Here is a 17162-nt window from a genome sequence, read left to right on the forward strand (position 1 = left end):
CCGCACCGAGCTATAAGCCGAATGGTTCAAAAAGTAGCGACTTATAGTCTGGAAAATACGGTAATATTCAGATTAGTTGCCATCGTTAACGTTTATAGCCCTTTTCGTAGCACATTAAGACATTAACATACTGTGGGAATCAATATAGTTGAATTTACACTGTAGCACTTTAGCATTAGCTTAGCATTATGTTATGCTAATGCTAAAGTAGAAGTTAATGCCACCATTTTGGTAAGTAATACAGAAATGGTGCTAAGTACCATTTCCAGTGCTTTAGCATTAGCTTGTACCAACCAAATGTTTATGATTAATGTTTGAGTGTTAGCACAGCTAACTTTTCAGTTAGCATTGCTAGCTATTCTTGCCTCATATTTAAGTTCTGTTGTTGCACTGAAGAGGATACAGTTTCCAAAGAGCGTGAGGACGATGAAGTAGATGGAGGAGAACATCCCACGCCGGACGCCGCCCTGAGACTCGATGCCGTGGTACATGACGGCGTTCCAGTCCTCGCCGGTCAGGATCTGAGGAAAACGCAGGCTGTGGACTAAATCACTTCACAGAGCAAAGGGGGATGAGCACAGACTAATTGAAGGATTATCACAGAGCTCATCTGGGGACAAAAAAGATTATTTTAAGCTAATTTGAATTCAGATAAAGAGCTTTGTTTGGCCATTTTTCTGTGTTATTTTACCTGGAACACAGTGAGGATGGCTGCTGGGAAGGTATCAAAGTTTGTTGTTGGGGTCTCATCTTCAAAGTTAAACCTGGAAAATCAAAAACGCTTCATTAAGAAGAAAATCACAAACCTGAAACACTGAAAAATAAAACCAATTTCTTCCCGTTAAGCCAGGTTAAATAAACCCAAACACTGCAGTTCATTTTTTACAGTGTAACTTTACAGTTTCTTGAAATTACTTCCAACATCTTTCAAACTTTATTCCACATTTAGTTATTTTTTTAAGTGCAGCAGAGAACTAAACTAATTTAAGATAAAATAAAGTGTTTAAAGTCCTGGTGGGGTTTTCACAGCGATGGATTAAACATTCTCCTTCCCGGTTGCATCCCTTCATCCTCTTTTCCGTTTATTCCCACTTTCATTTCATCCCTCCTGTCCCTCTTCTTCTTCTTCTCTTCGGGGATTAGCAGCGCTGAGCGGCAAGCGTGTTGCTCTGTTTATCCTGATAATGGGGATTGGGAGCGCGACCACGGAGACTCCATTACCTCCACCCTGGGAGTCACATGACGCTCAGTTTGTTCCCAGCAGCTTCACCTAATCCTGAACACAACGGCGGCAGGTTTTTACTTTTTATCGTGAACCAACCGGAGGAGGCGGCTTAGCGCCGAGCCCGAACGGTTCTGGTTCTACAGGAGGAAGACGGACGCAGAGAGAGAGTCTGTTGGTCGGTTTGATTTGGACCAGCAATGATCCTGTAGAGCAGCTGGGAGGAAAAACGGCTCTTTAGTTTCCTCTGAATGCTGAGGAAGATTGACATCATACAGATATTTGATTTATAGATATTTGATTTATAGATATTCACATTTATAGATATTTGATTTATAGATATTCACATTTATTTATTATGAATCAATGAAACCCAGGAGACAAAATGAGACAAATACAGACTTTACTGCACAGCAACGATCCATCCAACGATCCGTCCATCCAACCAACCATCCAACCAACCATCCATCCAACCAACCATCCATCCAACCAACCATCCATCCAACCATCCATCCAACCAACCATCCATCCAACCATCCATCCATCCAACCAACCATCCATCCAACCAACCATCCATCCATCCATCCAACCAACCATCCATCCAACCATCCATCCACCCAACCATCCATCCAACCAACCATCCATCCAACCAACCATCCATCCAACGATCCATCCATCCAACCAACCATCCAACCAACCATCCATCCAACCAACCATCCATCCAACCATCCATCCAACCAACCATCCATCCAACCAACCACCCATCCAACCAACCACCCATCCAACCAACCATCCATCCAACCAACCATCCATCCAACCAACCATCTATCCATCCAACCAACCATCCATCCAACCAACCATCCATCCATCCATCCATCCAACCAACCATCCATCCAACCATCCATCCATCCATCCAACCATCTATCCATCCAACCAACCATCCATCCAACCAACCATCCATTCAACCAACCATCTATCCAACCAACCATCCATCCAACCAACCATCCATCCAACCAACCATCTATCCAACCAACCATCCATCCAACCAACCATCCATCCAACCAACCATCCAACCAACCATCCATCCATCCATCCATCCAACCAACGATCCATCCAACCATCCAACCAACCATTTCTTGTTTTCTGCTTCCATCTTTGACATGTTGAGCGTTCAGAGATCCTTTTAATGGTTTGTAACCTGTGGATGTTTCATCTGCTGCCCAGTCAACTCTGAAAATCTCCAGCTTGCTGGACATTCAGACTGGTCCAACCAGCAACATCATCACTTGAATCTACTTTATTTTCAATTATGATACTAAATCTATGGGATGCAGTCATGTGATTAGCATGAAAACAAAACATTTGGCATTTTTCCAATGGTTTGGAAGGACTGATCACCACAGATCAACCTCTTTTCTTTTTTATCCTCAGATCTAAATGCCAAATCTTTAAGATACCAAACGCCGAAATGTCAAACTGAAAGAAATCCAACTGAAACTCAGAGTAAACAGTTTGAGCGCAGCAGAGTCTGTGAAATATCTGGCTGTAAACATAAGAACAGCAAGTCTGCTGAGAACCACAAAGTCAGAGCTAATCGACGAAGACGCTCTGAAGCTGGAATCAGAAAAACAAATCTTTCCTTCAGACATTTTCTTTCTTTCCAAACGCAGCTCATGTCCACAGAGTCTCAGCAGGGAAACGGCTCTCTGCTGCTCATTTTCAATTCTCACCATTTAGCCCAGCGAGAGCAAAGAGCAGAAACATTCAGGTTTCTGTTCAGAAGGAAAAGGTTGTGTTTTCCCTTTGTTACACCACAGCTGACAGAGAACAGACTATTTTTAGGTTACTCACAAGATGACTCATGATCTTTGCTCAGGAACATTAGAAAAACAATACAAGATGCTACTTTACACGCTGAACAGGAGTTCAGTCTAGAGACACAAGGAAATAATTGATTAGGGGAAATGTGTTCAGTCCGATACGCTCGGCTAACTACACGCATCTTGTTGGTGTCAGACTCATCTCACACATGTCCATCAGCTGACAGCCAAGTAACGCCAATGATGTCGCAGAATTAAGACGGGAACCATGGCAACCGCCTGCTGTCCCAAAGCGCAACGACGCGCGGGGCCGACAGTCACTGGGAGAAAATACGACCAACAACAAGACGGCAGCTGGAGCTTCAGAGGCAAAAATACTATTATTATTATTATCTAGTTTCCCTTTGGGATCAATAAAGATTGAATTTTTATACATTGTTCCCATGTGACGTCACACTTCCTGGAACTTTGTAACTGACGGCCATCTTGGTAGGCAGTTGCTATAAAGTTGCTATGACAACAATAAAAAAGAACTTGCTGTAAGAACATTACAACTATTACTAGATCACAATTATTGAGTACTCTACCCACCTCTGTAATACTACGATAAATATCAGTAATGGGTACTTACGGCCGAACTAGGAAAGTTAGCTTAGCTAATGTAGCTTTTATGTGCCAGCTAAGACAACATGCAGCCTATGTGTGTTATAACATGACCTCACTCTGGGGAGATTGATTTCCTAAAGACTTAAGACTTGACTTCCAATTTTCTCTTCATGTTATTTTTTTTTTTAAGTAGTTTTGAGGAGTGGGGGAACTTGAAACTGCTGCTGCGTCAGTTGCTCAGCAGATTGTTGCTAGGCAACCAAAGTGTGAGTGAGTTAGTAGATTACCTAGAAAGTTTTTCCTTTGCCTACATCTCCCAGAATGCCATGCGGTTTAATTGATTGACTACTGAATATTCTCAGATGTATTATCTATCTATTTATATTGATTGCATGTTTACTGCAATATATATTATTAATTTACCATCCAGCTCTAGACACAAAAGAACAATATTATTGGTTATCGTCATAGTTACTGGGATATTTTTATCATCTAGCAAAATTTGACAGCACAGTGAGCCAGTAAAAACCAAACTGTTTCCAGGAAAACTCAGGACGATTGTTCCTCAATCGGCTGTAAAAGTGCATAAAGTCTCACCGAGAAGCTGCTCTATGAATGACAACATTTCACCACCACAATGTCCCAGCAGTGATGTGGGCTGCAATATAAAAGGTTTGTGTGTAAATTGATTCAGAACGTGGGCCAGATGCCAGGCCTTTGATTATGTGCAGCCAGCTCCGGGCTCAGGAGGTGTTCCTGTCATTAGACGACACGACGCTCCTGCTGGGATTGATATTCAAAGGGCTCCAGTTGGTGCTGCTGCTCAGCCAGCTACCTGCTGCGCCGACATGCTCGTCACCGCCGCCGCCGCCGCAGCGGTCCAGGGATCACAAGCAGAAGGACAGGAGAGGATCTTGGAGGAGTCGCTGGGGATTTGTGTGTACGACGGAGCAACAGAGACGACGGCATGTTGGAAGTTTTACTCACTGTCCGCCGAAGAGCTGCATGCCGAGCAAAGCGAAGACCACAATGAAGAGGAAGAGGAGGAAGAGCAGGCTGATGATGGACTTCATGGAGTTGAGAAGGGAAACGACGAGATTCCTCAACGAGTTCCAGTATCTGGGAGCAGAAAGAAAAGCATTGAATGAAAGGTTGGTTGAAAGGGTTATTTATGCAAAACAAATGTAGAGTATCACTTTTTCTTTATTTAATGATTGAAGTAAAAAAAATACATAATTAAGCCAGTTTTCCATTATTTTTAACACAATCCTTTGGCAAGCTAGCTGTAGTGTCGCACGTTGAGCTGAAGTAAACGGTGGTTTACATGCAGTACCTGGCGGACCAGTAGGGGGCGCCCATGGACCACCAGAGGTGCGGGGACCACAGTTTGAGAAAGACTGATTCAAAGTGACAGAGACCGTAAAACATCTCAAAACTGGCATAACTGATCAGATTAAATATCATTATCTTGAGTTTGGGTAAAAAATGTAAAAATGTAAATAGACCGATCACAACCTCTTCAAGGAACCATAATAGGTCACTTTTAATGTCTCATCAGTACAGATTTCTCTTTCTTTTTGAATAGAGGCAAATGTAGAACACCCAAAGTTTGAAGCAGATCCAAAATACTCTGAAGGCCTAACAGGCCATCAGCTGCCAAGTGCATAAGAAGCCAAATGTTTGTTTGCTGAACAGAAGTCGACCTGACAGCAGCTTTCCTGAAACAAACTCACTTGGTGACTTTGAAAATCCGGAGGAGTCTCAAGGCCCTCAGCACGCTGATCCCAAACGATGCTCCTGGCTTTATCATGTCCCAGATGACCTCAAAAATACTTCCCACAATCACCTGAACACACCGGAGGAGACGGCAGCAGGTGCTTTTAGATCTGATGGCGACAATTAAAAAACTGCAAGAAAACGAGTTAATTGTGTTCAGCAAACTATGAGTGCAACTTCTTAAAGGTAAATCAGGTGTTTTTGATTGTTTTATTCCTAAACATCATTTTGTTTTGTTTTGTTCAATTGGGGATCAAGTTTGCAATATTTGTTACATTTTCAGCTGCTGCGGTTCTGTTTAAAACCAACCAGAGTGAAAAAGCTGTTCTGCTCCTCACCTGTGGGGGCGCTGCACCAACAACCACTGAAGTAAACAACACAAAAACCTCTGAGTAAAACATCTTCCTGCTTCACAAACTGTGAACATAAATGGAGTAGTGTCAGATCTTAGTGGTTGTACGTCTCCTGGTAAACAATCAGGAGACGTTTCTCGTGCTAGCGCTAGTTAGCATCCTTGTTTTGGCTGTATTTACCCAGAATGCACTCCGCTGTAGTTCACTTGAGGTTAGCAGATGCATTTGAACCGCCCCAGAGTTCTCTTTGAGAGGTTTTGTAGGTGGAGTTTAATGTTTTGGTTTTATATCTGCAGTTTTGCATTTGAACAGCTGATCTGATTCTTCCTGCTATTTTTCACAGCTACGCATCAATCCTGATCATAAATGAGGCTTCAAATCTGTTTGGCCAGCCTAACTGGAACAAGCCATTAAAATCATCAAACGACTCAAGGAAGCCATTTTGATTCCAGCTACTTACCCCAAAATCAAAGCAGTTGAAGGACGAGTGGAAGTAATTTCTCACTCCGAGGCCGTACATCTTCAAGGTCATCTCCGTCAGGAACAAACCCAGAAACACCAGCTCTGCTGTGTCTGGTTGTAAATGAAACTTTTAATTAAAGCCATCGTGAAGGCCTGGCTTTCGTCAGCGTGGAGTGGTGATCACTCACAGAGCGCTCTGGTCAGCCAGTCCGGCTGGTCGTAGTGGACGATGGCCACGCACAGCGTGTTGAGGCCCACCAGGCACAGAACGATCCAGTAGAAACTCTGAGCTTTCACCATCCGCCGGATGAAGAACCGGAAGCGTTTCTCCTTGCGCCGGAAGTAAGATGAGCTGTCCATCTTCCCGCCGCTTTTCACACTGGCCCGACCGAACGGGGAGCCGGGGGGAACTGAATCCAAAAAACACGACCAATAAAATACATTTTGATTCCAACTTCAACTCTACAAACTGAATTTTATTCAAGTCAAGTTGTCATCTAAACAGGAAACAATTGTTTGTTTTAGGAGATAAAACTGCAAAAACACAAAATCTTACCAACTATATCTCTCTAAGTAAAAAAAATATGTCTCATTTCACTTGAAACAAAGACAAAACTAACTTTTAAGAAAGATATAGCAGCTTGTTTTGAGTGAATAATTCCTTAATATTGACTTTAACAATTATTATTTCCACTAGCAGATTAGTTCACTCATAACATGGAAGAAATGTTTTGTTACAAATTAAATAATCTACTAATGGAACTAGAACTGGGTTGCTAGGCGACGGGCTAGGCTTGGCTGGCGTTGCTAGGTAACGATTCTAAAATAACCCACCAGTGGAACTAGAACTTTTTCTTCAATATTAAGGAATAACTAAACTGATCTGACTAATCTTGCTAAAAAGTTACTTATAAGTTTTTAAGTGTACTAGAATAAAAATACTTGGTAAGATTTTGAGTTTTTGCAGTGTGTAATCAAACTGGGATTAGAAAAATTGGCTTAAAAAAGAATTTTGATCAGTAAGGCCAATAATGAGTAAAGATTTGAAATGTCTTGCAACAGTAGAATCCAGTTCGATGACTGAACGAATGGAGAGAGTTACAGTAGTCAGTATCTTCACCCAACAATTAAATATAAAACAATCTTTAAGACTAATGAGAACGTGAGAACATCCAGTGTCGTTGCTACTCAACTTATCAAGCAGGATAAATCCTAAAGTTCAGGTTTTCCTGTGAGATTTTTATCCTAATTTGATAAACAGAAGTCAAAGGTCAGGATCTTGTAGAAAACTGTCTGCTTTTATGTAAAAGGCTGTGAACAGATGGTGTCCTTTGACCTCCAGATGACCTGTTTAAAAAAGATGAGCCTCACCAACAGAGGACATGTCAGCAAAGGGATCGTCGCCCTCCTCTGCACCAATCAGATCGTTTTTACCCTTCTTGATTTTTCCTCGCTTCAGAACTGCAAAAACAGCAAAAACACAGAGGATGGAAACCAGGAGACAGAAACAGAAACTGAGTTTACTTCTGTTAATGAAGGAACAAATGACTGGCCAAAACAATCAACACAAAAATAACTTTTAAAACAGCTGCTGCAGAATTTAAATGGAGAAAGTTTCGAGACCAATAGAAAATATAATCTGTATTCAGGTGAAATAAATGACTATTGACAGGTTTCCTAAACAAAACTGTTTGTCAGCAGCTGACATAAAAACTACTACTGAAATAAAAAGAACTACAGACTTCTGCATCGTTAGCATTAGCACTGTGGCATTATTAGCATCCACAGGAAGTTAGTGATAGTACTGTGGCACAGGAAGTTAGCGTTAGTACTGTTGGATCATTAGCAGCAACAGGAAGTTAGCGTTAGCACTGTGGTATTATTAGCATCCACAGGAACTTAGCAACAGGAAGTTAGTGTTAGTACTGTGGCACAGGAAGTTAGCGTTAGTACCGTTGGATCATTAGCATCAACAGGAAGTTAGCGTTAGTACCGTTGGATCATTAGCATCAACAGGAAGTTAGCGTTAGTACTGTGGCATTGTTAGTAGGAACAGGAAGTTAGCAACAGGACTTTAGCGTTAGTACTGCATCATTAGCAGCAACAGGAAGTTAGCGCTAGTACTGCATCATTAGCATCAACAGGAAGTTACCGTTAGTACTGTGGCATTGTTAGTAGGAACAGGAAGTTAGCAGTAGTACTTCTGGTTAACTGTTAGAAAAACTTATTTTGAGCCCGCAGCATAGCTAGCTAACAGGAAGTTTGCATAAAACCAGTTAATAAGCACAGGAAGTGAGTGTTATTCCTCAACCCTCCTGTGCTAAACCCAAACATCTCTGGAAGTCACTAAATCGCCTAATTTGCCTAATTGGTCATCTGCTTGTAACTGCAACGGATGCTGTGGAAGTGATTAGTGGCTACGATTATTTATGTCACCAGTGACTCATATGCCACCAGTATTACTGTCTTCCTAAATCCCTGAGTCTGACTGACACGTTGCTCCATTACTCACACCTGTTATTTATCTGAAAGAAACCAAACGCATATTTTCTGCACCAACAACATCACTGCCGCATTTCTACAGCCGAGGATTCAGACGTGCTAATCCTCCGTTTGTGACTAATGGAAGACACAGGAGTGCTGGCTTCTGCTGTGTGTGTGTGGAGTGTGTGTCTGTTTTCTGGCAAAAGCATAACAACTGTTATGTGCGTGTGTGTGTGAGCATGGGAAAGCATTTAAACACGTCCAATACCTTCACATCAGGCTGTAAAATCTGAATTAATCAGCAAATTTCAAGTGAAGTTTACAAAAAAATCTGAGAAAAAAAACACAACTAAATTTGTTTATGTGTCTTAACATATACATTGATGTTCTCCGAAGCAGAAAATTTGATTGGTAAAATTATTTTCTAATTTATTCTTTTCAATCTCAGAAAAAAATATTACTCTTATGTATCAGTTCCTCCAGGATTTTGATATTTTTTTGCATTGAAAATCATTCATTTTGTGACGATATTTGTGATATTTTTTTCTTTATTAAGTCCCAACAAGACAAGAGATTGGACTCAAATCATCATTACATTTTTGCTACCACATCTATAATAGATTATAACAGAGGTTTAGTAGAAATAAGAAATACTGCCACCTGCAGGTGGGAGTTAGCATAACTTAAACCAAACGTTTTTTTAACATTTTGTAAATAACCTCAAAATTATAAATGAAAAATGCTGGAGTCTGTTGTTTCCTTGATTGCAAATTTATAAAGAAAACTGGAAGATTAATACATTTTTAGTGCTTTGTAATAATATTCATATGATTTGAACTTCTTCCCAACCACAAACTTCAATTAGTTTTTTAATGATTTTAGATGATAGACCAACACGAAATGGTGGATAATTATAAAGCTGCAGGTGTAGTATACGTATCTTTTCATTTCTTTTAATTAATATCTTAATTTTAAGATAAAAAGAGTGCACAAAAAATGTAAAACTGTGCAGATTTGAGGCTGAGGAAATATTCAAAATTATGGAAAAACACTAATGCAGAAAATTAGAAGCACCTTCGATAAAATGTTTGAGGTTTAACCGAGGAACATAGAATTTAAATTTCAGGAAGAGTGTATATGACTCTGCGGGAAGCAGCAAAACGCAGCAGAGCATCTCTGCAGAAACACATTTTCCTTTCCAATCCTGAGATGCTTGAATGACCTGCCACGAAAACTGGGAGAAGCCTTCAAAGAAAAGGTGCTGAGGTTTCTGGATCCTTCCCAAGCAGAACCGGGTCTTCCACCACCAACCAAATCTGGTTTATTCATGTAATTAGGACGTGTTTTACTTATGTAAATGTAATATTTGATAATTCTGTTTTCAATAAACCAAACATGATTAGCATCTATGCACCACAAATCTGGAACAAACTTCCAGAAAACTGTAAAACAGCTGAAACACTGACGTCCTTTAAATATCAACTAAAAACCCACTTGTTTAGAGTTTTATTTGAAACATAATCAATTACAAATTTATTGATGGAATCTGACTTAATGTTCTGTTTTGATTGTTGATTCTATGTTGCATTGTATTTTTGTGTTTGATTTGATGTAAAGCACTTTGAAATGCCTTGCTGCTGAAATGTGCTATACAAATAATATTTGATTGATTGGTTGATTGATTGATTAGGTTATTCTTACCAGACTAGATTTCGTGGAAAAAGTCAGCTTGGTTAAAGCACATTTGAAAGCAGATGCTCGGTTTTCACCTGAAAGGTTTTGTGTCCTCTTGTACCAGGCGCCGTCCATCGGGGTCTTTTCCTCTGCGATCTCGTCTTCTTCTTCAAGCAACACCTCCTCTGCAGCAGAGGATTGGTTTGTCAGATTTTGCTTTTATTATTGACAGTCTGGTGTTTTGTTTCCAGTCTCTCACCCGCCTTGCAGATCCACTCCAGGTACCCGGTGAGCTCCCGCTCGATCTGCTGCTGTCGCCGAAGCTTCAGGAACTCCTGACGTTTCTCTACTCGTTCTCGCTCTTTGGCAAATTCTCTGACAAGAATTTTAATTTTTTTAAAACAGAGACAGAACAGACTGGATTTAAGAATGAATTATTAGTTGGGTTGCAAATGAAGATAGGAGCGATATGGTTTATTAATCTAAAGTTTATTGATTATCTATCCACTAAGTGTCCATTTTCTTAAATACATTTAAAAAATAGATTATTTTTTAACATTATGTTAAAACTGTATTGGATACTGACTCGATCAAAAGAAATGTGTGATTTTATCGCATTACTTATACAACAAACCAGGAACCTCTTAGGTTGCTGGATACGAAACGATAAAATAGGAAAAACATTAAATCCCCTGTTAATAGAGATTTTCAGAAATGCTGTGTGTGGTTGCAATTAAACTAAAAAATTACACTTGCTTATTGGCATAATGGTTTTTCCCCATCATGTTATAATTTTCCGGAGTAATATCTCGTTTTTCTCTCGACTTTGTAGCACATCAATAATGTTTTAATAAAAAAATTGACGTTGCTTCGTCATTAAGATCCGCTGAATTAACGTCAAACTTAAGAAACGTGTCGAGTGTTTAGATTTTAAAACAGAACCGAATAAATATTATTTTCCACCTCACAACGGACTCCGTTTGGACAGTTTCTCTTTTCCGTTCTGACACGGCCGCCATCTTTGTTTCTGAAACCAGGGCTTCGCTGATTTAAAATGAACTGCGGCGCCCTCTGCTGGATGGTGGCCAGAATACAACTCTAAAAGAAGGTCTCAGTAGACGTTAGCTAATCAATTAGAGCTCATTTTAATCAAGTAAACCAACAATTTACACCCCTAGTATTTACTCACTAAAATTTTAGAACGATTTAAAAAGTAAATTCCTTATTCCCAGCGGTGTTTGAGGTTTTATCTTTATTTTACTGCTAAAATGTGACGTTTCCTGCTTTTCTTTTATTCTGCAGCATTACTGCTCCATAATCCATACGGCTTGTCTAAAGAGGAAGAGATGAACGACAAAAACCCTTATTGATGGCTTCATGTTTTTCAAATCATGTTGATTTTTCAGTTATCTCCTCCGCTTTTCTAGGATATCATCATTTTTGTAGCACATCTGTTAATTTTTGAAAAGAAATTGACGCTACCTCGTCCTGAAGGTCTGTTAAATTAAGGTTAAACTTATGAAACTTGTCAAGTGTTTACATGTCAAGTGAGAACCGCGTAAAGTGTATTACGCCTCCCAAAACTGACTCCGTTTAGACAGTTTCCACTCCCTCTTCTGTATTAGCTCCTCCATTTTTGTTTCTGTACCAACGTCTCTGCCGATTCAAAGTGACCAGCGGCGCCCTCTGCTGGATGGCGGCCAAACTACAACACCGAAAGACGGTCTAAGAGGGCATTACGGGCTAATTTTAATCTGATAAACAAATAATCATAAATCAACTCATTACAGAATAAGAAATATAAACATATTCTTTCTAAGTGTACTTACCCTGACAGGACACCAAGCACCAAGTTGAGCATGAAAAAGGAGCCAATAATGATGAGAGGGATGAAGTAGAGCCAGTTCCAGTTGTTTCCCACTGCATCATTAGTCTAAAAACAATTAAAATTTTATATGTAGTCGGTTACAAATGTTATTTATAGGAGTAAAATAATTTCACAGACCTATATTCTGCTTCTTGCCCTGTTTTGTCTGAAGAAAATGTTTTCCTGATTATAAAAAGATGGACAATGTTCCATTTTTAAACTGTCACAATATTCCTCCGATCAGAAGTGTCTAATTAAAGTTGTAACTATTTATCATGCATTTTAAAACTGCATTGAAACACCAGCATAAAAACATACGCCGTGTTTTTCCTTACGTTTACCAAACTGAAAGGTTTTCTGCAGAATCAGAGCTGCTATTTTCCACAAACATGTCGCAGGATTTCTCTCAGCTGGAATTAAAAGTATTTTCACATTTTTTATTTAACAAAGAAAACATTGAGTTCACAACACATTAGTTTTAACAGGAGATGGGGATGGATTTTTATCAAAACATATAACAACAACAGGACCATTTTATCTATATCTTATCTCCATTTTTTAAAGTTCTCAGTTTGTTCATTAAGTAATTAAATTAGGGAATCAAATACAAATTTAAGTGAAATACAAATTTAAATCACATTTTTTAAATTACTTTTTTGCTCCCTCTGCTGTTCGTTGGAAGAGACAAGCTAACATTATCATTGTAAAAGCTAGCATTAGCGTTAGGCTAGTTTAAAAACTATGCAGAGGTTTGTCACCTATCGGATTGTCAACATTGTTCATGAACATAGATAAGGATGCTAATAGAATTAGCATTGGATATTAGTGTTAGGCTTGGCTAGGCTAACAACTAGCATGCTTAGGTCCGTTACCAAATGGATTGCTTACTTCCTCTGCAATTCATTAGCAAGGATAGGCTAGCATTAGTATTGGCTAAGCTGGCAAGTAGCATGCTTACATTGGTCACCCACTGGATTGCGTACTTCCTCTGCTGACCATTAGCACAGGTAGGCTAGGATTACCATTGGAAAGACTAGCATTAGCTTTGGCTAGGTTAAAAACTAGCATAAGTAGGCTAGGCTTGTCATCTGAATTGCCTACGCAATGCTGTGCATTACCACAGTTAATCTAGCATTAGCATTGGATTTGTTAGTGCTAGGCTTGGCTAGGCTAACAAATAGCATGGCTAGGCTGGTCAGCCATTACATTGCCTAATTCCTCTACTGTTCATTATAACTGATAAGCTGGCGTTAGCACTAGATAGGCTAACATTTAGCATATTTTGGCTGGTCACCTACAATTTGTTCTTTTTTCTCTAAAGAAAATGCTTAGCATACAATATCTGAGTGTCATACGTTTTCACTGCCGTGTTCTTGTGACAGTTTATTGTAAATCAACGTGACATCAAACATAAACATGATGAAGACTGAGTTTGAGTGGCTTAGACAAAGTCCTGCTAAGCTACAGCAGAGATGCTAAACCAAACCTTCTTGTCCAACACCTGCGTCTGACCTCATAAATGTAAAAATTGTCAGATAGTCCCATAAAATTATGAGTTAAAAAACTTTCCAGAGCAGTTTAGACAGTTTGGGTAGCAATGGATGGACCACAATCCCACTGAGCCCAGTGGCTTAATGGAAACATGTCAGGTTTATGGGTTTATACATCTGCTGTTCTACATGTAGAAATCTACAGAAAAAAACTGCAAACAAAGCAGGTGCTTAGAGAAATGTCACAGAGAACTCCATTAAGGCTATCAAATGAATTCTGTTTTCATTTTTTTGTCTGCTTCAGTTTTATTACAATCAACATGAAGTGGCCTGAAACACTCCTCCCACTCAGCGATGGTGTGAATAACAAGCAGTTTCCATCTCCACTTTTTCAGGCAACGATCCAGAATTTCTGTCACATTTTACCCTAAAAGACATTTTCCTACAGTTTCTCTTCAATTGTCTCAAACGCCCTCAGTTTGTTTCTGCGTTGCAGTTGTGCCTCAGGAAGTAAACGTCCTCCGTGCCTGAAAGCGCTTCGGTGACACTTTGCAGAGGCCGATGTCAAAGTAATTGTGATGGGAGGCTCGGTACGACCCGATCAGTGGGCTGCGGTTCTGTATTATGCATCAGAGAATCCGAGATGAGAGAATAAAAATGTGCTGCGGCGAACCCTCCGGCCCCCGCTGTCAGAGCAACAACCACCCACCCGGAAGGATGAACGCCTGGGCTCGTTTCTTTTCAAGCGTTTCATCACTTTCTCATCATCGGCTTGTTTTTTCTTCCATCTTTTAACTTAAAGTCATTGAGTTCGACACTTACATGAACGCCGTTTCTGCTTCCTTCTTCATTAGGATGAGTTCAGGTTATAATTTGACAATTCGGGCAGGTGAAGGTCTTGGTGTCTGCAAAACATGATGGAGCTAAGCAGCCAATTTAAACCGGAGACCAGAGGGGAAGTTTGTCCTTTCCTTACACTGGATGACAGATTCAAATCAGGGAATCTGTATCTGAACAAATAACAGGTCTGTCTCAATGGAAAATCTAATAATCCTATGATAAATTCCATTTGTATGATTTAACATTTTTCTCTCCAAAAACTGAATGATAAAAGTTTTCACTCTGGTGTTTTGGTCTCAACTAGACTTTTCTTCTTGGAAGGATACTTTTGTTTACAGAAACTTAAAAATTCATTTTATTTGCTGTTTCTCTTGTCTATTTATTTTGGATATTTAAAATGTCTTCCAGTGCCAGTGTTAAATGTTCACTAGAATATAAAGTTTGTTATTTATTTTTATTTTTTTATTTTTCCCCACCAGGGGGTCCTTTTTGTGGGCTCTTGTGTCCCTTATACAACAGTAGGCTGACAGGAAAGGGGGAAAGACATGCGGCAAATGTCGTCGGGTCCGGGAATCGAACCCGCGACGGCCGCGTCGAGGACTGAAGGCCTCCAAGGGTGGGGCGTGCTAACCTCTACGCCACCGGAGCACGCCCCAAAGTTTGTTATTTTACCACTATCATTATTTAGCCTTGGCTAGGCTTAATGGTCTCAAAACACCAATATTATCGTTTATCGCAATAATTTCTGGGACAATTAAAAGTCCAGCAAAAATTATTACCAAATACGACAAATATCCAATCTTTTCTCCCCCCCAAAAATGAAACCTGTGCCTCTTCCACAGGTGGAACTACATCCGGTATCCGATAGTTGTCAAATTAGTCCGAATGTTCGCATTTTATTCGACTTTTACATTGTTGCTCCCAACAAAATCAATAAACATTTACACAATCACCCACTCTGTTTTAACTCATTTTTGTAGTACTGTGTACTAAAACTGACTTTTTTGAGTTGAATATCATATTATAAAGAGAAATAATTTCATCTCCATGGCAACCATTCAGCTTTACAAAACGCCTGGGTGGACTTAGCCCCGCCTTCTGGGCGCAGCTCCTCCTCATAGCTGCCTCCTCACAGAGCAGCTGTCCCCTACTCAGCAAACGCCTGGTGGAATTACAAACGAGAAAAGATCCCGTCCCACGCTAAGGCTTCTCACACAGAGATCACTTAGAACAGCAACTGCACTCTCCATGCATTGGACAAACACAAACCGCCGCCTTCAGTAGCAGGAACAGTGAGGAAGAGACGATAAAGTCAGACTCCCTCTTGTGTTATTTTACACTTTTAAACTCAACAAGCAGGAATCGAGTGCTTTTCCTTTGACATGGCCTCAACATGGCAGCTTCAGCAGCTCAACCACTTCATCTGAGGAAGAAAAGACATTTTTCTGGGAGGTTTCCTAGACCTGTAGGACTAATAATGACGATTAAATATAATTCCACAGCCCTCGTATTAACACAGTTTGTAATACTGGACATTTTCCAAGAACACCTCTGGTAAATATTTGCAGTCTGGCAGAATATTTAGGTTTACATTTGATCTCCGTAACGATCAGCACGCAGGAGTACGGAAGAAAACGTGAATATCTTGAGGACATCAGTGAAGGACACCCATCATTTCATTTCATCATATGTCACTTCATGATGGAGGTGTGATTATCAACATAACAAGCAGCCGCTGGCGCCGTCAGGAAGACACATCTGAGGTTCAAAATACAGATACAGTCAAAGATTTTGTGAATAAACAGAACCAAAATAGCAAATAAGCTGTTATTCCGGCACCAACAGATCAAGCTAGTCCTTATCTAGCCTCACACTGACAGCTTAGCATTTAGCATGATGGACTTTTCTATAATTCATTGAAGAAGAATCAGTGAAGGATTCAGGGTAAGTATACTGTTATAATTCCCTCAGAGAGTTTTGCTGACTTCTAATTTAAAAGATGCTCCCTGATTTCAAAACCTTAGTTTGTAATTCCAGTGACCAGTTTGAATACAGTGTATTCACCCTCCAGATCAAAATCAAATCCACAGGTATTTGTAAAAGTAAAAGTAAGAAATGCTGCTAACTGCAAGTGGGAATTAGCATCACTAAAACCTGATGTTTTTACCAATTTGGTAAAACAATTTGCAATAAACTCACAATTATGCTTTAGCACAAAAAGATGCAGAGATCTGCTGATTTTCTGTGAACTCCAAGATGTAATTTGGAGTGTACAGATTAAATCTGCTAAAATAATATTATAATGTGTCCCGCTGTAGTCTATAGGACCACATAATGAGCTGCAGTGGACCGGATTTGGCCCCTGGGCCTTGTGTTTGACACCTGTACAATAGATGGAAATTCTTTTTTGCAATATTTTCAAAATTTGACAATTGGGTAAAAATATGGCTTTGCTTTCCTTGCCACTCTTTCAAGTAGGGCTGGAAAATACATCAATAACAATACATATAACAATCAATATCAACAGATTATACAGCAATCATTTCATTGAACCGCACAGCATTCTGG

The 17162-nt window shown here is 39.8% G+C and overlaps 1 protein-coding gene across 1 annotated transcript in view; it reads right to left on the reverse strand.

Moving 5' to 3' along the window:
- cacna1bb (calcium channel, voltage-dependent, N type, alpha 1B subunit, b) overlaps positions 1-17162 on the reverse strand; it is a 137472-nt gene that overhangs the window by 56538 nt on the left and 63772 nt on the right. The window contains exons 9-18 of the mRNA XM_044144188.1: positions 12227-12330; positions 10657-10772; positions 10493-10582; positions 7611-7700; positions 6428-6649; positions 6238-6350; positions 5382-5494; positions 4636-4767; positions 692-764; positions 404-521 (exon numbers count right to left, since the gene is read on the reverse strand). Of these exons, the coding sequence (XP_044000123.1) occupies positions 404-521; positions 692-764; positions 4636-4767; positions 5382-5494; positions 6238-6350; positions 6428-6649; positions 7611-7700; positions 10493-10582; positions 10657-10772; positions 12227-12330 (1171 nt within the window). The remainder of the gene's footprint in view (positions 1-403; positions 522-691; positions 765-4635; positions 4768-5381; positions 5495-6237; positions 6351-6427; positions 6650-7610; positions 7701-10492; positions 10583-10656; positions 10773-12226; positions 12331-17162) is intronic.

Source organism: Gambusia affinis, linkage group LG17 (genome assembly GCF_019740435.1).
Source record: "Gambusia affinis linkage group LG17, SWU_Gaff_1.0, whole genome shotgun sequence".
NCBI classification, from domain to species: domain Eukaryota; kingdom Metazoa; phylum Chordata; class Actinopteri; order Cyprinodontiformes; family Poeciliidae; genus Gambusia; species Gambusia affinis.